Source organism: Panthera uncia, chromosome C2, assembly GCF_023721935.1.
Source record: "Panthera uncia isolate 11264 chromosome C2, Puncia_PCG_1.0, whole genome shotgun sequence".
NCBI lineage: Eukaryota > Metazoa > Chordata > Mammalia > Carnivora > Felidae > Panthera > Panthera uncia.
The window spans coordinates 105,091,911-105,116,739 of NC_064810.1; the positions used below are offsets into that span (position 1 = coordinate 105,091,911).

Below are 24,829 nucleotides of genomic sequence, written 5' to 3' on the forward strand. Positions count from 1 at the left end.
TATATATATATATATATATATATATATATATATATATATAATTTTGACTCCATCAGGGTCTTGTACTGATTTTGTACACCAATGGTTTGTACATTTCTGAATATGCAATTACCAAATTTCCCTTTGCTTCTCTGAATTTTATTGGTATTACTAAAGCAATCACTTGCAAAATAACTTTATTTCATTTTTTGGATAATTCCAAACAAAAGCATCTGTCATGCTTGTTTGGCAGCTAGCTGGAATTTTTGCCATGAGTAGGAAAATGAGCCTTGTACTTTGGCTCTGGGGGGATGTTGCACACATGTGCATGTGATATGGCCAGTAGCCAGTCAGCTGCTGAGAATAGACAATGTATTTCCCAACCAACACTGATGTAAGTAGAACTTCATGAAAACGAGGCAAAGTCTCCTTTCCCGTCAGTTTCCTGCCCTACATTCTTCATCAAATGAGAAATTCGATGAAATGAGAAATTTCCTTAAGCACATATCAGTTCAAGAAATCACTGATTGCAGAACCTAGCCCTGTAAATACCATAATAATTAAAACAATGTCTACTCTTAAAGAATTATTTGATATCATTTCAAACAGTCATTTCAAAAATTCATCTTTGCTTTGAGAATCTATTTTTTTATCTTGGAATGTCTTTCCTCTATTTCCTACATCAAAGTTATAAAATAATGGTTATTATTTTCAAAGCATCTAAATTTTAATTTGGGAATGACAGAGAGTACACTTTTCGTCTAAGATAAAAATATGTATTCGCAAATCATTTGGAATTAAAGTTTAATAAGTGGTGCACACTGGCTTGTCGTGCCTGCTTCCATTTTTTTTTTTTTTAGGCAAAAGCAAAAGTATTTTAAAGTAATAAAGCATGTTCTACATTTTTTCCCCAACATTGTAATTTATGGTTGACTTTAAAAGCATGCTTTATTTTACATGATTTGGAAAAGTTCCCATCAGATAAATTACCAGTTTCATTTCCTCCTACTTTTTTTCTGTTTAATTTAGGATATTTATACAGTGAAATGACAGTATTAGTTAGAAATTCTGATTTAGTATTTTGAATTTCATGTCTCTGAAATACATCAAAGAAGAATTACATGCGAGATGTAAGAAATGGCCTCAGTGGTTCTTGTCTGTCTAGTATCAAGTAGGAAGAGGAAATCTACTCTCACAGACCCTGTTGCCATCTGTCCTGTATTGAGTACTGAAAGCAAGTTGTGGTAGCCCTGGGCAAACATCCAACCCTAATTTGGGAAGTCATCAGAGGTTCATTTCTTCATGGACTTCTTAGCCCCTCACTGAATTATAGAATCTCAGAGCTAAAAAGCACATTCCAGTATGAAAGTTCCCCCAAAATTGAACATAGAATTGCCATGTAATCTGACGATCCCATACAGGAGTATTGATGCATAGGGGCACCTGTACCCCAATGTTTATAGCGGCACTCTCAACAATAGCCAAATTATGGAAAGAGCCTAAATGTCCATCAACTGATGAATGGATAAAGAAATTGTGGTTTATATACACAATGGAATACTACGTGGCAATGAGAAAAAATGAAATATGGCCTTTTGTAGCAACATGGATGGAACTGGAGAGTGTGATGCTAAGTGAAATAAGCCATACAGAGAAAGACAGATACCATATGGTTTCACTCTTATGTGGATCCTGAGAAACATAACAGAAACCCATGGGGGAGGGGAAGGAAAAAAAAAAAAAAAAAAGAGGTTAGAGTGGGAGAGAGCCAAAGCATAAGAGACTGTTAAAAACTGAGAACAAACTGAGGGTTGATGGGGGGTGGGAGGGAGGGCAGGGTGGGAGGGAGGGCAGAGTGGGTGATGGGTATTGAGGAGGGCACCTTTTGGGATGAGCACTGGGTGTTGTATGGAAACCAATTTGACAGTAAATTTCATATATTAAAAAATTAAAAAAAAAAATCTGACGATCCCACTTTTGGGTATGTATGTAAAAGAATTTAAATCAGGATCTAAAAGAGATATTTACACACCCATGTTCATAACAACACAATTCACAATAGCCAAAAAGTGGAAATAATCCAATTGTTCACCAATGGATGAATGGGTAAGTAAAATGTGGTAGATACATATAATGAAAATTATTCAGCCTTGAAGAGGAATGAAATTCTGATATATCCTACAACATAAATGAACCTTGAAGATGTTATGCTAAATGAAATAAGCCAGGCACAAAAGGATAAATGTTGTATGATTCCACTTACACGAAATACCTAGAGTAGTCAAATCCATAAGAACATAAAGGAGAATGGTGGTTGCCAGGGGCTGAGTGGGGAGAGGGAAATAGGAGTTATAATTTAATAGATACAGAGTTTTAATAGGAGAAGGGGAAAAAGTTCTGGAGATGGATAATGGTGATGATTGAACAATGATATGAATATACTTACTGCCATTGAACTTTTTACCTAAGAATGGTTAAAATAGTCCATTTCATATTGTATATATTTTCCCACAATAAAAAAAAAATCCTTACCTCCATGGAGCTTACAATCTAGGAGAGAGAAAGATAATAAGCGGATAAATGTTAAGATTTAAAAAGTACTTTCTGGATCAGCTTTTGACTGGCCCCATTTTATAGATAAGAAGCCCAAGGACAGACAGAAAAGATAATAGGAGGCTACTCACTAAGACCCTGGTTGTCTGACTTCTGGGCCAATGATATTTCCATTGAACAATACTTCCTTTTTTAGGTACTTGTATTACCACTATTTTATCTGAGCCATTCAGTAATACACTGGAAAGAGACGGGCTTTAGAACCTGGGTTCAAATGCTCACTCAGTTGCTTGCTGGAAGTTTGATCTTGAAATTTCCTTCTCTATAAAATGGGGATAACAAGACCTACTTCATAAAAGTTTGATTTGTTTATTACACTTACACCTAAGTACAAAGTAAGAAGTCAATGAAAATTAGCTTTCTTGACGCTAAGTCTCTCAAAATGCCTTCTCTGAATTTGTTGTGTGTTTATGTTATGTTCAATGTGTGAATACTTTCAGTCTAGCAATTTCAGCAAATACCTTCTTGTGTTTGAGTTTTTACAAATCATTCTAGAAATACAGTTTGGCTATGGAGACAAATGGCTCAGCTAAAAAACCTGGGAAACAAGCCAGATAACATTTATCTGATCCTTATTTAGCTGGAAGAGAACTTTCAAAGTATAAGTTTGGTAAAGAATACAAAACAAGAGTTAACATTCTTTTTTTCCAAAAACTAAAGCCAACTCTTTGATATTTCTGCTAGCTACATTAAAAAAAACTCAATGCTGTATTCTATATTTATTCTTAAAAGGTATTTATCTCTAAATAAAAAGCATATAATGCCATAGATTATATATAAGAACCACCCTGGGTGATGAGTTATAAGTGTCTAGCCTCCCAAGAAGAATGATGTGTTTCTCAGATCCAGTATAGATATTTAGAAAAATAGTCACACTTGTCAGCTGCTCTCCGAGCATCAGGGGGCATTAAAGTTACCACCACAGTCCTCCTTCACCTGATTCTACAGCTTTCTCCACCTCTAAGGAACTCTAAGCAAATTCATTTTGATTATTCTTTCAGGGTTTGTAACTCTCTCCTATTTCTGAGCACATATATGGATAAAAGAGACCAATTATTCCCATTTTACACAGGCCTATAAAGAGCTTCTCTTTACAGATTTTCCACATCTCTGTAGATTTATGAAGATTTGTCCTACCCCCAAGTTAGAAAATTATGTTGGGGGTACCTGGGTGGCTCAGTCACTTAAGTGTCCGACTCTTGATTTTAGCTCAGGTCATGACCTCACAGTTGTAGAATTAAGCCCACGTCAGGTTCTGTGCTGGGCATAGAATCTGCTTAAGATTCTCTCTCTCTGTCTCTCTGTCTCTCTCTCTCTTCCTCTCCCTGTCTCGTTGCCCCTCCCCCTCTCACACGAGTGCATATGTGTGCACACACTCTCGAAAGAAAGAAAGAAAGAAAGAAAGAAAGGAAGATAGAAAGAAGGAAAAGTATGTTGACTCTATAGTAATTGCATAGAAATTAATGCCTCAGTTTATATTTCTAAAGCTGGACAACTTATGTGGTGTCGTTAAAGATATTGGCAAATTATTTTGGATTGTCGATTCTGTCCCTGCAGAAGATAACTCAGCTGGGGAGGCAGATTCAAGTCTATTAGACAATGTGACTTTGAAAGAGGTAGTATTGCTTTGTGAACAAAACATGGGTTTAGCATTTTAATAAACTTGGATCCAAATTGTAGTTCCACATCTTACTTAAGTCACTTAACTCTCTGAGCCTTTAACTTTTAAGTGAAAAGAGATAATAATAGATAAGTATGAGGATTGAATAATTGATTGAATTATATAAAACATCGAACAGAAATTGGTACAAGGGTAAATGCTAATATTAGTTATTCTACATATTGACTTGCTCTAATATTTCAAGTACATCACATACATTCACATATGAACTAAAGTCTAATTTTTATTTTTTATTTTGGTTTTGCTTGATTCAGAATTTCCACTAGACTTAAAATATTATTCTAAAATTATAACTCCTTTCTGAAATTTTAGGATGCCATTTAGGACCATTTCTTTTTTTTTTTTTCTTTCTTTCTTTTAGAAAGGGAGGGTGCACACATGTGTGAGAGGGAAGGGCAGAGAGAGAGGAAGACAGAAAATCCCAAGCAGGCTCTGCACTCAGTCCAGACCCTAATATGGGGCTCCATCCCACAATTATGAGATCATGACCTGAGCCAAAATCAAGAGTTGAACACTTAACCAACTGAGCCACCCAGATGCTGCAGAACCGTTTCTAATTTTATGTTTTCTAAAAGTTCATTTCCAAAAATGTATACTTTTTAGATTATTTTTTAGCATTTTACAACCATGAAACAAATAAAGAAGTATTTATTTACTAAGATCATAACATAAGATTACTGGCATCTGGGATACAGCTAAAATACAAGTAGCTAAACTGAGGAAGAATGTTCACATTGACAAATAGTTGTATCTCTTATGTTAGATATGACATTGTGAAGCATTTAAAGTGAGATAAAATTTCAACATGAAAATTAATATGGTATTATTGTTATTATGATTTCTCATGTTCATGGGGTTGTTTTACTGGTTTTATCTTTATTGTTCCAGAAGAAACTAGAAAGAGTGTAATAAAGTATCATTATGATGTTTTGAAGTGAGCCTCTCTATGCCAGGCACTATAGTAGATGTTAAATATACAAAGATTTTTAAGAAAGAAGGTGGCAGGGAAGGAAGGGAAAGAAAAGGAGAGGGAGAGAACTCTACCTTCTATAGTAGACAGATGATACTAACAGAGCAAGAGCCAGGTTCATGTAGAAACATGTATACATACCTGGGTTACTATACACACATAATTTCCTTGTTTTATCAGCTGAGAGGGCCAAGGAGCAATGGCACTCCAGTAGCAACAAACATACCTAGTACCCAGATCTTAGTTTCTAACACCATTTTCCAATAAAAGGAACCCGAAATCCTTGGAGAAACAGCTGATTCTATAACAGGGCAGGAAACAATCATGATGAGCCTGGAGTATCTTTTATTTAGTGCTATAAAGTAAGGAAGTGCTCAAAGACAAAACAAAACAAAACCACACACACAATGGTGGGAGCACTTCAAATGAACATAGAAGCCAACGAAAGAGCTCCTAATGGCCAAAGCTGAAACAATTAGAGCAATAAAATAAATAAAATAGTCCTGAATTATAAAATAAATATCCACAAGTACATACTGATAGAATAATTGACTAAATTGTTTGAATTAAATAACTGCAGGAGGAAGAGACAAATATGTACAGAATCCTACATAATTTATGTAGCTATTCTGACCACAAAGAGGTGGAACAGACTTCCCACACCTTAAATGTGAGCTACACATAATGACTTCCTTTCAAAGAGTATAGTGTGCAAAGTGGGGGGAAAGGAGTACATTTATAGTAGACAAAACTGGTAAACACTACCTCAGCCAGGTGATCAAGGTCAACATCAAAAGTTATGTCATGATCAGCAAATGTACTCTTGACATATGATGAAAATAACACTTTACCTCTGTGGTCTTCCTCTCCAAAACTCAAAATCTCAGTCTAATTGTGAGAGAGAAACAGACAAACTCAATCTGAGGGACATCCCACAAAATATATAATGAAAGTACTCTCAAAACTGTGAATGTCATCAAAAACAAGGAAAGTCTGAGAAATTGCCACAGCCAAGAGGAGCCTAGAGATACACAATGAATAAATGTCACCTAGTATCTTGAATGGGTGGGATCCTGGAACAGAAAGAAGACACTAAGTATAAACAAAGGAACTCTGAATAAACTATCGACTTAAGTTTGTAACAGTGTATCCATATTAGTTCATTACTTGTAATAAATATACCATATTAACTTAAGATGTTAATAATAGAGAAACTGGTTGGTTAGTTTATGGGAACGATTAGTTATTCATAAATTTTCTGTAAATCTAAGTTTTCTAAAATAAGAGTTTGTTTGAAAATACTAACAAAATGTTAATATGGCACAATGCAGTGCAGGAATAAAGGTGTATGAACTGAGGGAGAAAAGAGATAAAAAGAAAATTCCAAATAATTCCTAAAGACTTTGAAAAAAAGACCAAATGTTTTGTTGTTGTTGTTGTTTTTTAAATTTTTTTTAACGTTTATTTATTTTTGAGACAGAGAGAGACAGAGCATGAACAGGGGAGGGTCAGAGAGAGAGGGAGACACAGAATCTGAAACAGGCTCCAGGCTCCGAGCCGTCAGCACAGAGCCCGATGCGGGGCTCGAACTCCAGACTGTGAGATCATGACCTGAGCTGAAGTCGGACGCTTAACCGACTGAGCCACCCAGGCGCCCCTGTTGTTGTTCTTTTTAATATAGCTGACACGGGTCCTGAGTTCAGTCTCATAGCCAACACACAATGTTACATTTATTTCAGGTGTATAACTTAGTCATCTGACAAGTTTATACATTATACTATGTTCACGACAAATTTAGCTACCATTTGCCCCATGACATCGCTATTACAGTGTCATTGGCTGTATTCCATCTTCTCTACATTGTATTCCTGTGACTTTCCTCATTCCATAACTGTAGGCCTATATCTCCCTCCCCCCCTCACCTATTTTGCCCAAGCCCCCCACACCCCTCTTGTCTGGCAACCATCAGTTTGTTCTCTGTATTTGTAGTTCTGATTCTGCTTTTTGTTGACTTATTCTTTTTTTTTTTTAGATTCCATTTATGAGTGGAATCATACAGTATTTGTCTTTCTCAGTGTGGCTTATTTCACTTAGGATAATACTCTCTAGGCCCATCCATGTTGTCTCAAATGGCAAGATCTCATCTTTTCTTATGGCTGTGTAATATTCCATTGTGTATACATACCACATTTTCTGTATCCATTTGTCTATTGATCGACACAGGTTGCTTCCATGTCTTGGCTACTGTAAATAATGCTGCAGTAAACATAGGGGTTTACATTTCTACCAACACACACAAGGGTTTTTTTTTTCCCTCCACATCCTTGCCAACACTTGTTATTTCTTATAATTTTGATTTTAGCCATTTTAACTGGTATAAGGTGATATCTTATTGTGGTTGTGGTTTGAATTTCCCTGATGATTAGTGATGTTGAACCTCTGCTCACGTGTCTGCTAGCCGTTTGTATATCTTCTTTGGAAAAATGTCTATTCAAGTTCTCTGCTCATTTTAAAATCAGATTTTTTTTTAGTGTTGAGTTGTACAAATTCTTTATATATTTATATATTAACAGCTTATTGAATATATCATTTGCAAATATCTTCTCCCATTCAGTAGGTTATCTTTTTGTTGATGGTTTTGCTGTGCAAAAGTTTTCTTTTTATTTTGATATACTCCCAATAATTTATGTTTGCTTTTGTTTCCCTTGCCTTAGGAGATATATCTAGAAAAATGTTGCTATGGCCAATGTCAGAGAAATTACTGCCTGTGTTCTCTTCTATTTTTTTTTAAATTTTATTGATTTATTTATTTTTAAATTTACATCCAAGTTAGTTAACATATAGTGCAATAATGATTTCAGGAGTATATTCCAGTGACTCGTCCCCTATGCATAACAACAGTGCTGATGCCAACTAGTGTCTTCCTTAATGCCTCTTACCCATTTAGCCCATCCCCTCCACCCATAACCCCTCCAGCAACCCTCAGTTTGTTCTCCGTATTTAAGTCTTTTATGTTTTGTCTCTTCCTTGTTTTTATATTATTTTTGCTTCCCTTCCCTTATGTACATCTGTTTTGTATCTTAAATTCCACATATGAGTGAAATCATATGATATTTGTCTTTCTCTGATTCACTAATTTCACTTAGCATTACACACTCTAGTTCCACCCACGTAGTTACAAATGGCAAGATTTCATTCTTTAGGATTCCGAATAATACTCCCTTGTATATACATACCACATCTTCTTTATCCATTCATCTGTCATGGGACATTTGGGCTTTTTCCATATTTTGGCTGTTGTCAATAGTGCTGCTATAAACATTGGGGTGCATGTGTCCCTTCTAAACAACACACCTGTGTTTCCTTGGATAAATACCTAGTAGTGCAATTGCTGGGTCCATATTGAGGAACCTCCATACTGTTTTCCCGAGTGGCTGCACCAGTTTGCGTTCCCACAAGCAGTGCACAAGAGATCCTCTTTCTCCATATCCTCGCCAACATCTGTCATTACCTGAGTTGTTAATTTTAGCCATTCTGACTGGAGTAAGGTGGTATCTCATTGTGGTTTTAGTTTGTATTTCCCTGATGATGAGTGATATTGAGCATTTTTTCATATGTCAGTTGGCCATCTGGATATCTTCTTTGGAGAAGTGTCTATTCAGGTCTTTTGCCCATTTCTTCACTGGATTATTTGTTTTTTGGGTGTGGAATTTAGTGAGTTCTTTATAGATTTTGGATTCTAACCCTTTGTCTGATATATCATTTGCAAATATCTTCTCCCATTCCGTTGGTTGCCAATCAGTTTTGCTGAATGTTTCTTCACCATGCAGAAGTTTTTTATCTTGATGAGGTCCCAATAGTTCATTTTTGCTTTTGTTTCCCTTGCCTCCAGAGACTTGTTGACTAAGAAGTTGCTGCAGCCAAGGTCAAAGATGTTTTTGTCTGCTTTATTCTCTAGGATTTTGATGGCTTCCTGTCTTACATTTAGGCCTTTCATCCATTTTGAGTTTATTTTTGTGTATGGTGTAAGAAAGTGGTCCAGGTTCATTCTGCATGTTGCTGTCCAGTTTTCCCAGTGCCATTTGCTGAAGAGACACTCTTTATTCCATTGGATATTCTTTCCTGCTTTGTCAAGGATTAGTTGGCCATATATTTGTGGGTTCATTTCTGGGTTCTCTATTCTGTTCCATTGATCTGAGTGTCTGTTTTTGTGCCAGTGCCATACTGTCTTGATGATTACAGCTTTGTAATACATCTTGAGGGATTGTGATGCCTCCAGCTTTGGCTTTCTTTTTCAGGATTGCTTTGGCTATATGGGGTCTCTTCTGGTTCCATACAAACTTTAGGATTATTTGTTCTAGCTCTGTGAAGAATGCTGGTGTTATTTTGATAGAGATTGCATTGGATATGTAGATTGCTTTGGGTAGTACTGATATTTTAAATATTTGTTCTTCCAATCCAGAAGCATGGAATATTTTTCCTTTGTGTGTGTGTCTTTTTCAATTTCTTTCAGAAGCTTTCTATAGTTTTCAGCGTATATATTTTTCACCTCTTTGGTTAGGTTTATTCCTAGGTATTTTATGGTTTTTGGTGCAATTGTAAATGGGATCAATTCCTTGATTTCTCTTTCTGTTACTTCATTATTGGTGTCTAGAAATGCAGCTGATTTCTGTGTATTGATTTTATATCTTGCAATTTTGCTGAATTCGTGGATCAGTTATAGCAGTGGTTTTGTGGAATCTTTGGGTTTTCCATATAGAGTATCATGTCGTCTGTGAAGAGTGGAAGTTTGACTTCCTCCTGGTCGATTTGGATGCCTTTTATTCCTTTGTGTTGTCTGATTGCTAAGGCTAGGACTTCAAATACTATGTTGAATAACAGTGGTGAGAGTGGACATCCCTGTCTTGTTCCTGACTTTAGGGGAAAACTCGTTTTTCCCCATTGAGGATGATACTAGCTGTGGGTCTTTCATATATGACTTTTATGATCTTGACATATGATCCTTCTATCCCTACTTTCTTGAGGGGTTTTATCAAGAAAGAATGCTGTATTTTGTCAAATGCTTTCTCTGCATCTATTAAGAGGATCATGTGGTTCTTTTCCTTTTTTTATTGATGTGATGCATCACATTGATTGTTTTGCAGAAATTCAACCAGCCCTGCATCCCAGGTATAAATCTCACTTGGTTGTGGTGAATAATTCTTTTAACGTAGTGTTGGATCTGGTTGGTTAGTACATTGTTGAGGATTTTTGCATACATCTTCTAAGATTTTTATGGTTTCAGGTCTCACATTTAACTCTTTAATCCATTTTGATTTATTTTTGTGTATGGTGTAAGAAAGTGGTCAAGTTTCTTTTGCATGTAGCTGACCAGTTTCCCCAACACTAATTGTTGAAGAGATTATCTTTTTTCCAATTGGATATTCTTTTCTGCTTTGTCATAGATTAATTGTCCATATAAATGTGAATTTAGTTCTAGGTTCTCTATTCTGTTCTATTGATCTATGTGTCTATTATTTGTGCCAGTACCATACTGTTTTGATTACTACATACTTACAGTGTATCTTGAAATCTGGAATTATGATACCTCTAGCTTTGTTCTTTCTCAGGATTGCTTTGACTATTCAGGGTCTTCTGTGGCTCCATACAAATCTGAGTATTATTTGTTCTAGTTTTGTGAAAAATGCTATTGGTATTTTGATAGGGATTACACTGAATCTGTAGATGCTTAGGTAATATGGACACCTTGACAATACTAATTCTTCCAATCCATGAGCATGTAATATCTTTCCATATGTTTGTGTCATCTTCAGTTTCTTTCATCAGAAAGAATACCCCTAGGTATTTATTCTTTTGGTACAATTGTAAATGGTGTAGCTTTTTAAATTTCTCTTTCTGTGACTTCATTGTTAGTGTATAGAACACTACCAATTTCTGTGTATTAATTTTGTATCCTGCCACTTCACTGAATTTATGTACTATTTCTAACAGTTTTTTTGGTGGAATCTTTAGGATTTTCTATATGTAGTATCATGTCATCTGCAAATAGTGAAAGTTTTACTTCTTCCTTACCAATATGGATGCCTCTTATTTCTTTTTCTTGTCTGATTACTATGGCTAGGACTTCTAGTAATATGTTGAAGAAATGTAGTGAGAATGAACACCCTTTTCTTATTCCTGACCCGAAAAAAAAACCTCAGCTGTTTACCACTGAGGATTATGTTAGCTGGGGTTTACCATACATGCCTTTATTATGTTGAGGTATGTTTCCTCTAGCCCCATTTTTCTGAGTTTTTATCATGAATGGATGTTCAATGTTGTGAAATGCTTTTTCAGCATCTATTGAAATGATCATATGATTTTTATCCTTTGTTTTGTTGATGTGTATGACATTGATTGATTTGTGACTATTGAACCATCTTGCATCCCAGGAATAATTCCCACCTGATTGTGGTGAACAGTCTTTTTAATGTATTGTTATATATGATTTGCTAATATTTTGTAGAAGATTTTTGAATTTATGTTCATCAGGGGTATTGGCCTGAAGTTTTCTTTTTTGGTGGTATCTTTGCCTGGTTTTGATATCAGGGTAATTAATGCTAGACTTACAGAATGTATTTGGAAGCTTTCTTTCCTCTTGTATTTTTTGGAATAGTTTGAGGAGAATAACTATTAACTCTTGTTTAGATGTCCAGTAGAATTCAGCTGTGAATCCATATAGTCCTGGAATTTTATTTTTTGGTAGTTTTCTTTATTACCAGTTCAATTTAATTACTTATAATCAGTCTGTGAGATTTTCTGTTTCTTCCTGCTTCCCTGCTTCAGTTTTGGAAGATTCTATGTTTCTAGAAATGTATCTACTTCTAGGTTGTCCAGTTTGTTGGCATACAATTTTTCATAATATTTTCTTGAAATCCTTTATATTTCTGTGGTCTCAGTTGTTACTTCTCCTCTTTCATTTCTGATTTTATTTATTTGGGTCCTTTATCCATTGTTCTTGGTAAGTCTACTTAACGGTTTGTCAGTTTGGTTTATATTTTCAAATAACCAGCTCTTGGTTTCATTAATTTTTTCATACTGTTTTTTTTAACTCTCTACATCATTCATTTCCACTCTGATCTTTATTATTTCCTTTTTTCTACTCACCTTGCACGTTGTTCTTTTTCTAGTTCCCTTAGGCATAAGGTTAGATTGTTTATTGAGGTTTTTTTCTTATTTCTTGAGGTAGGTCTGAATTGCTATATACTTTTCTCTTAGGACTGCTTTTACTGTGTCTCTGACATTTTGAAACTTTGTGTTTTCATTTGTCTCCATTTATTTTTTTTTTCTTCCTTGATTTTTTCATTGACCCATTGGTTTACTATCATGTTGTTTAGTCTCCATGTCTTTGTGTTTTTTCCAGTTTTGTTCCTGTGATGTATTTCTAGTTTCATACCATTGTGATTGGGAAAGATGCACAGTATGATTTCAATCCTCTTTGATTTATTGAATCTTGTTTTATGGCCTAATATGTGATCTGTTCTGGAGAATGTCCGTGTGCACTTGAAAAGTGTATTCTGTTGTTTTTGGATAGGATGTTCTGTATATATCTGTTATGCCCATCTGGTCCAATGTGCCATTCAAAGACATTATTTCCTGGGGCACCTAGGTGGGTCAGTTGGTTAAGCGTCTGACTTCGTCTCAAGTCATGAACTCATGGTTCGTGAGTTTGAGCCCCACATCAGGCTCTCTGCTATTAGTGCAGAGCCCACAGAGGATCCCCTGTCTCCCTCACTCTCTGCCCCTCCCTTGCTCACTCGCTCTCTCAAAAATAAATAAACATTTAAAAAAAATGTTTCCTTATGGATTTTCTGTCTGGATGATCTATCCATTGATATAAGTGGAGTGTTAAAGATTTTCTTTTCCTTTTTCTCCTTTTCTTTCCCTTTTTATTCTCTTCTCCACTATATATACATATGTATACGTATATACATATATGTACATATACATATATATACATATATATACGTATACATATGTATATATATGTATATACGTATACATATGTATACGTATATACACATATATGTATATATGTGTATATACGTATACATATGTATATATATGTATATCCACTATATGTGGATACATATACATATGTATACATACATATGTATATATAGTCATATTTTACACTTTTTATTCATACTTTTCCACTTCTCCACTATATATATGTATGTATACATATATATATATAGTCATATTTTACATCTTTTTATTCATATTTTTCTTATGCCTAATTATGGCCATTTCTTTTCCACTTGAAGAAATCCCTTTAACATTTCTTATAAGGCTGGTTTCATGGTGATAAGTTCCTTTATATTTGTTTGTCTGGCAAACTCTTTACCTCAACTTCAAATCTGAACGATAACCTTACCAGTTAGAGTATTTCTGGTTGTAGGTTTTTTTCTTTTCAGCACTTTGAACATATCATGCCACTTCCTTCTGGCTTGCAAAGTTTCTGCTAAAAATTAGTTTATAGTCTAAAAGCTTTTCCCTTGTAAGTGACTTTTTGTTTCTCTCTCACTGCTTTTATGATTCTCTGTTTATCTTTAATCTTTGACATTTTAATTATTATGTGCTATGGCGTAGACTTACTTGGGTTCATCTTGTTTGGAATCTCTGTTTCTTGGACTTCAATGTCTATTTCTCTTCTTAGGTTAGGGAAGTTTTCAGTTATTATTTCTTGACATAAGTTTCTACACCTCTTTCTTTTTTTTTTTTTTCTACAATGCGAATGTTTTTTGGCTTGATGTTGTCTGAGAGATCCCTTAATTATCCTCATTTTAAAAAATACTTTTCTCTTTTTGCTATTCAGCTTGTGTGCTTTCTATTACCCTGTCTTCCAGATCAATGATACGTCTTCTGCATTTTCTTGTCTATTGTTGATTCCCTCTAGTATGTTTTTTGTTTCAGTTATTGTATTCTTCAATTCTTATTGGTTCTTTTTATATTTTCTATGTCTTTATTGAAGGTCTCTGCATTCTTCCATTCTTTTATCTAGTCCAGTGAGTATCTTCGTGATCATTACTTTAAATTCTTTATCAGGCATATTGCTTATCTCTTATTTCATTTAGTTCTTTTTCTGAGTTTTTTTTTTTTCTTGTTCTTTCTTTGGAGCATATTCCTCTGTCTCCCCAGTTTTCTTGCTTTTCTCTGTTTGTCTCTGTGGATAAGATGAAATGACTACTTCTAAAGTTGAAGAAGTGATCTTGTGTATGGTGTTCCTTAGGCAGACTGTGTGTGCTTAGTGACTTTTGTCGGCTGACTGGAGGTGTGGCTGTATATCTCTTATACCATGGGATGTCTCCATCTCTCTTGCTGTTTTCTTGCCATTCTTTCTATTTTGGTTGCTCAGTAGCTGTTCAGTCAGCCCTCAGTTCTTCACAAAGAATTGTTCTATTAATAGGTGTAATGTATCTGAAAAAAAAAAAAATAGGTGTAATGTGGTGGGTTCCAGAGTGAAAGTGAGTTCAGAGTTTTTTCTTATGTTGCCATCTTGAACTGAAACATGCTCTTGTATTTTGTATCATAGCTTTAAATCTCTCCATGTGTGTGATGTATATTTTGAACATTTCAGCTTATAATACATTGTATTATACAATTATTGATGTTCATGTTAACTTCAGTATTTATAAAGACCACAGCAAATCCTTTATTTTTTACAAAGATAAGCTGTTATCTACAAAAAGAAAGAAATAATCAGATTTGGTGGAATATGCAAAGCATTCTATATTAAGCAAAGCATGGCCTTCAACATTTACTCTATAAAAATAAATAACCCTTTTGACATCAAATGTAGAAGAAAAATTATCATAATGACCCAGATACACTATCTCACTACCTGGAATTACCTTAAACTTCATGCCTTACGTGATTTTTTTCCTGGATGTTCCCTTCATTTAAAATGCTGGTCTCCTCCCAACTTTTTCTAAGTTCAAAATATTGGTTATCTTTCAAAGTGACCCCAAATATTTCCTCTTCCATGAAGATTCCTCTTATTCCCCAATGAAAACAGCTGCTCATTTCTCTGAGCAATCAGAATTGTGTGTTCCTCCATTATCCCATGGACTTACAACAATTTATGTTTTACTTATAGACGTTTCTCCCATTTGGCTGTAAGCTTCTTAAGAACAGGGTCAATATCCTGGTCCTTCTTGCTCTCCACATAGTGCCTGACGTTCATTATTCATCCAGCAATCATTCACTGCATGCCTACCATTCAATACCACAGAGTGAACATAAGGGAGAAAATTGCAGCAAAAAAATCAACAACTAAATGTTAGTGTTGTGGAGAAATTTTCCAAGTTAGGAAACTGAAAAAAATGAGGAAAAAAATGTTGCCACAGATCAGGTTATGGAAAGAATTAACAGAAGATATCACAGAACTGGTTTATTTTTATAACCAGCATATCTGCTTCTAAGATACAAACCCCTCTCTTCTACTGCTTTGCCCATTTTTGTGATCTGAGACCCCTGTGGTTTGTGTATAGAAAGCTGGTAGACCCAGGGTGAGTAAAATAAATCTAATCAATGTTCATCTGCAAAAGAAAACATGAATTAGCAGTGAGAATCTAAGGGAAGGAAAAGACAAAACCTTTTTTTCTTGGCAGAGGCCTGAGGCCCAACTTGTGACTGTCAAGCTACTGCATAAGTTCTTAGAAAAGAACTTGTTCTCTTTTGAAACCTTCTGTCAAAGCAAAACATATTGCTGTCTCAGCATGTACATCAGAGCTAGATTTATTTCAAATACCATTTTTGTGTGTATACTCTTATAGAATACTTGGCTTCCTGCTTCTCTAGTATTTATTAAACTCAATTTTTCAGAACATCTGTACTAAAATATTTTTAGTTACCATTTTCAAATAATTTCTGGTAGGGCAATGTTAGGCCAATATTGTGCTTAATTCTATACTCTGAGGACTTTCTTTCTCAATGCAGGGCCTCCTGGTCTTTTCCACTGAACCTTCAGTCACTCTTTACATCTCATGATCCATTCATCCACAGAATGCAGAAATGCTTTCTGATTTTATACAAGGTTATTGGATACTGAACCCAATTTTTTAAAATTCCCTAAAGCAATTAACCTCACAAAAGCATCCTCTTCCATACCAATGTCTTAGAATCACAGAAAGTTGTTAACTATTAAGATCTCTGTATATATTTCTAAATTGACCTGTGGCTCTATTTTATTTCTAATGCCTTCTCTTCTAATGTGTCATTGGCTGTTCATCTTTAATTCTTCCAAACTCTTTCTGAAAAACCTGTTATTCCTTCACAACTGAGCCCTTATGGTGCACAGATAAGCCTCCCTAATTTTCTAGGGAACCCCAGGGTACTGTCTTAGGTGGGGACTGACTGTCATGTTATTAGGGTCCCCATCAACTTTTAATAAATTATAACCCATATTTCCATTTTTAAAGTAGTGCATACTAAGATCCAATGATTTTCAAAATATTTCATTTAAAATATCAGCTTAACTCTGAAAGAATAAATACCCTATGCATTATCAAATAATAGATTTAAAAATTCCCAGTATAGAAGAGCCTAAAGTATCCTAACATGGCATCAGCTCAGCTGAGTTCAAATCCTGGCTCTGCCCCAGATTGGGTAGACTTGAGGAGTTTTTCTGGATCCCTGAGCATCATTCATCTTTCTAGATGCCCTATCAAGCATCTATTGCATGCCATAAGCCAAGATCATAGTGGTAAACAAGTCATTCACAGTGGTTCACTAAGCTGACATGCCAATGCACTAAATTTCCTCATTTTTAAAATAAAAATAGTAACACCCATCTTGTAGGGTGTAAAAATTAAATGGCTTCTTGCCACCTCTGCTCCATGGCACCACCACCATCCTCCCCCCGCTTTTTTATCCATAAAAGATGATCTCAGTAAGTTTCCCTGCTGAACCTCTTCAATATGAAATAAGCTTTTCTAACCAGACCAGGCCAGCTCACAGGAAGCCACACCTCCAGCTGAGTTATTCTGGGGGCTGTCTTTGTGGCCCCTGCACAACTACGAGAACAGTGTCACTGGTTCATGTCATACTATCCACTGCCCAGAAAATGCCTGGGTTTCCTCCATGCATTTTCTTATCCTTCCCACATTATCATTTCAAAGTGCCCATTCAGATGGAAACAACACTGTATCTCCCTTATTATTGGCAAGAGGTTTTCTTTCTTCCAGGTGAGTTGCTTAGAGATTCCTCATGCATTATTAGTTGAAACGAGGGAAGGATGGATAGAAAGAATATACCTTGTTGAAAGAATCTTTTAGTTAAATCTACATTCCATGAAATGGATCCACACCCAAATACACAGTTGTTTGGAGTTATTGGTTCAAAGACTGAAAACTGAAGAATGTATTTTTAAAGGTGTTTGTAAGCATAAGAGACTGTTAAAAACTGAGAACAAACTGAGGGTTGATGGGGGGTGGGAGGGAGGTCAGGGTGGGTGATGGGTATTGAGGAGGGCACCTTTTGGGATGAGCACTGGGTGTTGCATGGAAACCAACTTGACAGTAAATTTCATATATTAAAAAATAAAAAAAAATAAATAAAGGTGTTTGTATGTTGAAGTATAAAATGTAACTCTGGAAGGAATCCATGTTTAATGCTATGTACATTTGTTTCTAGATTCTGTTAGAAGTTGTGTAGCAAAGTTGTTCTTTACCTGCTCCCTGAAGGGTCATTACTGCCTCTACAGTAAATCCAGTTTTATTCTCATCAGCCAAGAGCCTCAGCCATGGATTCAGATCATGTTCCTCTTTCAGCAGGTATGTATATCCATGCTTGTCATGGCTCCACAGTGAGTTGGTGGGGTATGAGTTTATAATCATTTTTACTGAATTTTTCTTTGACTAGAGTTCGATGTAAATAACAGCAAAACATACATATTTCATTAGTAATTTTTAACATGGGTTTTCTATATTTTAGGATAGTTTCTTTATAAAAGACCTTGGATTAGCATCAAGGAGGACAAACCTATTAATATCATGAATATTCTTAGTTTAAAAAGGAAGAAGAAAAGAGAAAATACTTCTGTTACACAACAACAAAAACAGCTTATTTGGAGGAATAGCTTTCTTTATGTAGAGTTTGTCTTTATTTCTCCACAGCCTTCCAATCTCCAGTTAATTTTAGTGTCAACATATCCTTTTTGACATTATTAAGATACGGGAATGCCACCTTTCCCCATAGATGTTATGTATATAGGTAAAATTACATAAAGAGGAAATTTCAACTTAATGAACAACTTAATGCAAACATTTTAGCATCAAAAGAGATTCTTGAATATTTGGAAATACTTATCTTGAATATATTAAACTTTCACATAAAATTTAAATATAGATTATAAAATGTAAATAATAGAAGGAATATCAGACATCATTTTTACAGATAACAAAATTAAAGGCAGAACTCAGAACACCTGACACCTGACTCAGTGGTCTCTGTGGTCTTTTCCTAGTAGCACATGTGTTAAAAAATGAAATGTGGAGTCGCAGGCAGGAGCAGGAAGGGGTGAAACAGAACATGAATGTTAAAAAATAGATAAAAATTAGGCAAGGCATACCTGGGTGGTTCAATCGGTTAAGCATCCAACTCTTGATTTTGGCTCAGGTCGTGATCTCAAAGTTCATGAGTTTGAGCCCCGCATCAGGCTCTGCACTGAGCATGGAACCCACTTGGGATTCTCTCTCTCCCTTTCTCTCTCTGCCGCTCCCCTGCACTCTCTCTCTCTCAAATAAATTTAAAAAAATAAAATAATAAAGAAATTGTGGTTTATATACACAATGGAATACTACTTGGCAATGAGAAAGAATGAAATATGGCCTTTTGTAGCAACGTGGCTGGAACTGGAGAGTGTGATGCTAAGTGAAATAAGTCATACAGAGAAAGACAGATACCATATGTTTTCACTCTTATGTGGATCCTGAGAAACTTAACAGAAGACCATGCGAGGGGGGAAGGAAAAAAAAAAGTTAGGGAGGGAAGGAGCCAAACCATAAGAGACTCTTAAAAACTGAGAATAAACTAAGGGTTGATGGGGGTGGAAGGGAGGGGAAAGTGGGTGATGGGCATTGAGGAGGGCACCTGTTGGGATGAGCACTGAGCGTTGTATGGAAACCAATTTGACAATAAATTTCATATTAAAAAGATAAATAAAATAAAATAAAATATTTCTATAAGAGCACGTATCAAAGTCACCAACCAGATAATTACATTTCTTTATAAAGAAAATGAAAGCTTACGAAGGAAAATGAATTTTAATGCCGAATAGATTGTAATCATAAAATGGAACTATAGTAATTAAGAGACAACTTAGACATGCCTTAGGAATACCATCTTTTCCTATATGAAGACTTAAAAAAAAAACACTTAATAATATCTCATAGAGAACAACTCACAGTTTGATGTGAACCAAATTTATGTGAATATAAAAAGCAGCATTTTTTTTCCTTTTCTTGAACTGACCTTATTATTCTTCTACTTATATTTTTCAAATAGTTTTCATCACTGATTTTGTATTTGGTTTCATTGTTGGCTTTGTTCTTCTTAGTTGTCAGTTTTCAGAAAATAAACCAAAAACTTGATTTTATTTTTGCCCCTTCAGTCTTGTTTTATTGATGTAGTCTGATTCTTATGTTTCTCTTTAAGCAAAAGCACACAAAAATATCTATAGTTTATGCTGCTTTTCTTCTTTGTTAATTTTACTATGTTTCCTCTCTTTTTCCACATGCTTGTTATTGGGTAGTCTGGGTGAATCCTGACTTGTGATTAAACAATAATCAAATCTTTGACTTGATTGATCATTACAAACCCAGTACTAGCCTTATATGCTGGGTCAGACTCTTTCTTTTCTCTGTCAATTTAACACATTCATGGAATTCTCAACTTCACAGATTCCGATCTCAATGATCCTCTTTGGAATGGTGATTAGTTAAATCAGGTCCTATTTTTATTCAAGTGAAAAATCATACGCTGCGTAAGTTTCTGATAATAATTAAGAAACTCCCAGATGTGTCCACATTATGGGTTGTATAATTAATCTGTTATGGGCTCTTAGACTTTTTAATCTGTAAGCTACTTATTTGGGGTATTAAGATCCTCCACCTTTCTTCACTCAGTATAAAAAACAGCTTATCTTGGTGATGATAATAATTAAATTTTTCTGAGAAAAAACTTATTGGTTTTCATTTAGAAAATTGAAACTTTGTACACACAGACCACCTAAATCCCCATAAGCTAATTCTTGGGCAATCACTGACACAGAAAATAAAATTTTATAAACCAATGCCATTATTTTACCAGACCTCACATATAAAGGATAATACACATGGTATTATTAGTATGTAAATAATATTTTATGCCCTTTATTATGTTCTATGTTTTTATAAAATTGTTCCTTTGAATTAAAATACTTCTCACTTTATAGATAGCACAACACAATGTTTAAATGACTATTAAACACGATTGATCAGTAAATATATAAACAACTTAAATCTTCCTTTAAAACTTTGTTTTCACTGACTTAAATGAAATATATGTAAATGTGTTTTTTTAAAAATTTATATCCAAGTTACTTAGCATATAGTGCAACAATGATTTCAGGACTGGATTCCTTAGTGCCCTTCACCCATTTAGCCCATCCCCCCTCCCACAACCCCTCCAGTAACCCTCTGTTCTCCATATTTAAGTGTTTCTTATGTTTTGTCCCCCTCCCTGTTTTTATATTATTTTTGCTTCCCTTCCCTTGTGTTCATCTGTTCTGTGTGTTAAAGTCCTCATATGAGTGAGGTTATATGTGTTTGTCTTTCTCTGACTGACTAATTTCGCTTAACATAATACCCTCTAGTTCCATCCACGTAGTTGCAAATGGCAAGATTTCATTGTTTTTGCCTGCCAAGTAATACTCTATTTGTGTGTGTGTGTGTGTGTGTGTGTGTATACATGTGTGTGTGTGTGTATATATATATATATATATATATACACACACACACCACATCTTTAACCATTCATCCATCAATGGACATTTGGGCTCTTTCCATACTTTGGCTATTGCTGATAGTGCTGCTATAAACATGGGGTGTGCATGTGCCCCTTCAAAACAGCATACCTGTATCCCTTGGATAAATACCTACTAATGCAATTGCTGGGTCATAGGGTAGTTCTATTTTTAATTTTTTGAGGAACCTCCATACTGTTTTCCAGAGTGGCTGTAACATGTGAATTACCACCAGCAGTGCAAAAGAGATCCTCTTTCTCCGCATCCTCGCCAACATCTGTTGTTGCCTGCGTTGTTAATGTTAGCCATTCTGATAGGTGTAAGGTCGTATCTCATTGTGGTTTTGATTTGTATTTCCCTGATGATGAGTGATGTTGAGCATTTTTTCATGTGTTGGTTGGCCATCTGGATGTCTTCTTTGGAGAAGTGTCTATTCATGTCTTTTGCCCATTTCCTCACCGGATTATTTGTTTTTTGGGTGTTGAGAAAGGTGATTTTCTCTACATAAATAATCTTATTTTTCAGAACTTAGACTATTAGATCTAGGAATAGTCACCCCTAAACACCCAAAAAAACACCCAAAAAAGTGTTTTTGTTTCCCCCACCACCCACTCATACTGTTCATATTTGAGCTGTTGTATAATGAACTTTCAGTCATTTTACTTCTAGCCTTCATGATCTACTCTGTATAAACTGACTTGATATTTATACTTTAGTTTTAATTTTATGCCATAATTATCAGATCTTTGAACAAACAAATATGAATATTTATATTAAGCATTTTCCAATTAAGTACCATGTTTGGGAAATGATCAAGGTAACACTATGTTACAAAGGTTGGACAAATTTAGAGATCAGTATCAACTGCCTTGGAGTCCTATTCAATAATTTTAATCTTCTATTAAAAAATGAAAAGCCCAAAATGCATCATGTGTTTGATCTTCGAGATAGATTTCTCTGTTGTTTTATTTAAATTTAAACCATGCTGAAGTTCAAACCAAGCCCAAATGGTACCTTGTCATCAATCAAACTTTATTGTTCAGGTAAGAGATAATGTTATGGTTTTCTCATTGATGCCTTTCAGAGCCTGTTTCCTGAGCCACTGTCTATACAGAGTCATTCTGTACAATTCCTCAGAGATCTGTGGGAGAAGACCCAGGCAGATGGTACTCACAGCTTTGAAACAGCCATGATGGAGTCCACATTTCCACAGCAGAAGGTAAATGTTTCTTCCCTTGGACATGTTATTTCATTATTTTTAAAAAAATTTTTAATAAACAAATTTGATTTATTTAAATTCACATTAGCTAACATATAGTGTAGTATTGGTTTTAGGAGTAGAACCCAGTGATTCATCACTTACATGTAACACCCAGTGCTCATCCCAACAAGTGCCCTCCGTAATGCCCATCACCCATTTAGCTTGTCCCCCAAGCACCTCCCCTCCAGAAATCCTGTTTGTCCTCTGTATTTAAGTCTCTTATGGTTTGCCTCCCTCTCTGTTTTCATCTCATTTTTCCTTCCCTTCCCCTATGTTCATCTGTTTTGCTTCTTAAATTCCATATATGAGTAAAATCATATGATATTTGTGTTTCTCTGACTTATTTCACTTAGCATAATACACCTTGTTGCAAATGGAAAGATTTTATTCTTTTTGATTGCCAAAAGATATATATTCCATTGCATGCATATATATATATATGTGTGTGTGTGTGTGTGTGTGTGTATATATATATATATATATATATATATATATATCTCACATCTTCTTTATCCATTTGTTTGTCAATGGACATTTGAACTCTTTCCATACTTTGGCTGTTGTTGATAGTGCTGCTATAAACATTGGGGTGCATGTGCCTTTTCAAATCAGCATTTTTGTATTCTTTGGATAAATACCTAGCAGTGCAATTGCTGGGTCATGGGGTAGTTCTATTTTTAATTTTTTTGAGGAATCTCCATACTGTATTCCAGAGTGGCTGCACCCATTTACATTCCCACCAACAGTGCAAAAAAGGGTACCCCTTTCTCTGCATTTTCACCAACATCTATTGTTTCCTGAATTGTTAATTTTAGACATTCTGACAGGTGTGAGATGATATTTCATTGTGGTTTTGATGTGTAGTTCCCTGATGATGAATGATATTGAGCCTCCTTTCATGTGTCTGTTAGCCATCTGGATGTCTTCTTTGGAAAGTGTCTATTTATGTCTTCTGCCCATTTCTTCACTGGATTATTTTTTGGGTGTTGAGTTTGATAAGTTCTAATAGATTTTGGATACTAACTTTTTTAAAAAAAAATTTAATGTTTATTTATTTTTGAGAGACAGAGTGTGAGCAGGGGAAGGGCAGAGAGACAGACAGAGAATCCAAAGCAGGCTCCAGGCTCTGAACTGTCAGCACAGAGCTCAACATGGGACTTAAACTCAGAAACCGTAAGATCATAACCTGAGCAGAAGTAAGACGCTTAACCAATTGAGCCACACAGGAGCCCCATTTGATACTAACCCTTTATCCTATATGTCATTTGCAAATATCTTCTCCCATTTCATCGTTTGCCTTTTAGTTTAGTTGATTGTTTCCTTTGCTGTACAGAAGGTTTTAATCTTGATGAAGTCCCAATAGTTCATTTTTGCTTTTATTTCTCTTGCCTCTGGAGACATGTCCAATGAGAAGTTGCTGTGGCTGAGGTCAAAGAGGTTGCTCCCTCTTTTCCCCTCTAGGATTTTGATTGTTTCCTGTATCACATTTAGGTCTTTCATCCATTTTGAATTTATTTTTGTGTATGGTGTAAGAAAGTGGTCCAGTTTCATTTTTCTGCATGTTGTTGTCCAGTTTTCCCAGCACCATTTGCCGGAGAGTCTGACTTTTTCTCATTGGATAATTGTTCCTCTTTTGTTGAAGACTAGTTGGCCATTCATTTGTGGGTCCATTTCTGGGTTCTCTATTCTGTTTCATTGATCTATGTGTCTATTTTTGTGCCAGTAACATACTGTCTTGATGTTTACAGCTTTGTATTACAGCTTGAAGTCTGAAACTGTGATTCCTCCAGCTTTGGCTTTCTTTTTCAATATTACTGTGGCTATTTGGTGTCTTTCATGGTTCCATACAAATTTTAGAATTACTTGTTCTAGCTCTGTGAAGAATGCTAATGTTATTTTGATAGGGATTGCATTGAATGTATATATTGCTTTGGGTAGTATAGGCATGGAATGTTTTTCCTTTTCTTTGTGTATTCTTCAATTTCTATAGTTTTCAGCATACAGAATTTTTATCTCTTTGGTTAGGTTTATTCCTAGGTATCTTATGGTTTCTGGTATAATTGTAATGGATGTATTATTTTAATTTTTTTAATGTTTATTTATTTTTGAGACAGACCGAGAGAGCACAAGTGGGGGAGGGGCAGAGAAAGAGAGGGAGACACAGAATCTGAAGCAGGCTCCAGGCTCTGAGCTGTCAGCACAGAGCCTGACATGGGGCTCAAACTCATGAGCTGTGAGATTGTTACCTGAGCCAAAGTCAGACGCTTAACTGACTGAGCC

General features: G+C 35.2%; 1 protein-coding gene across 4 annotated transcripts in view; it reads left to right on the forward strand.

Annotated features, from left to right (window-relative positions):
• Positions 1-24,829, forward strand: part of VEPH1 (ventricular zone expressed PH domain containing 1) — a 242,852-nt gene that overhangs the window by 156,378 nt on the left and 61,645 nt on the right. For all 4 annotated transcript variants that reach the window (XM_049628640.1, XM_049628639.1, XM_049628641.1 and 1 more), the window contains exons 9-10: positions 17,919-18,058; positions 22,373-22,507. In XM_049628640.1, coding sequence (XP_049484597.1) covers positions 17,919-18,058; positions 22,373-22,507 — 275 coding nt within the window. The remainder of the gene's footprint in view (positions 1-17,918; positions 18,059-22,372; positions 22,508-24,829) is intronic.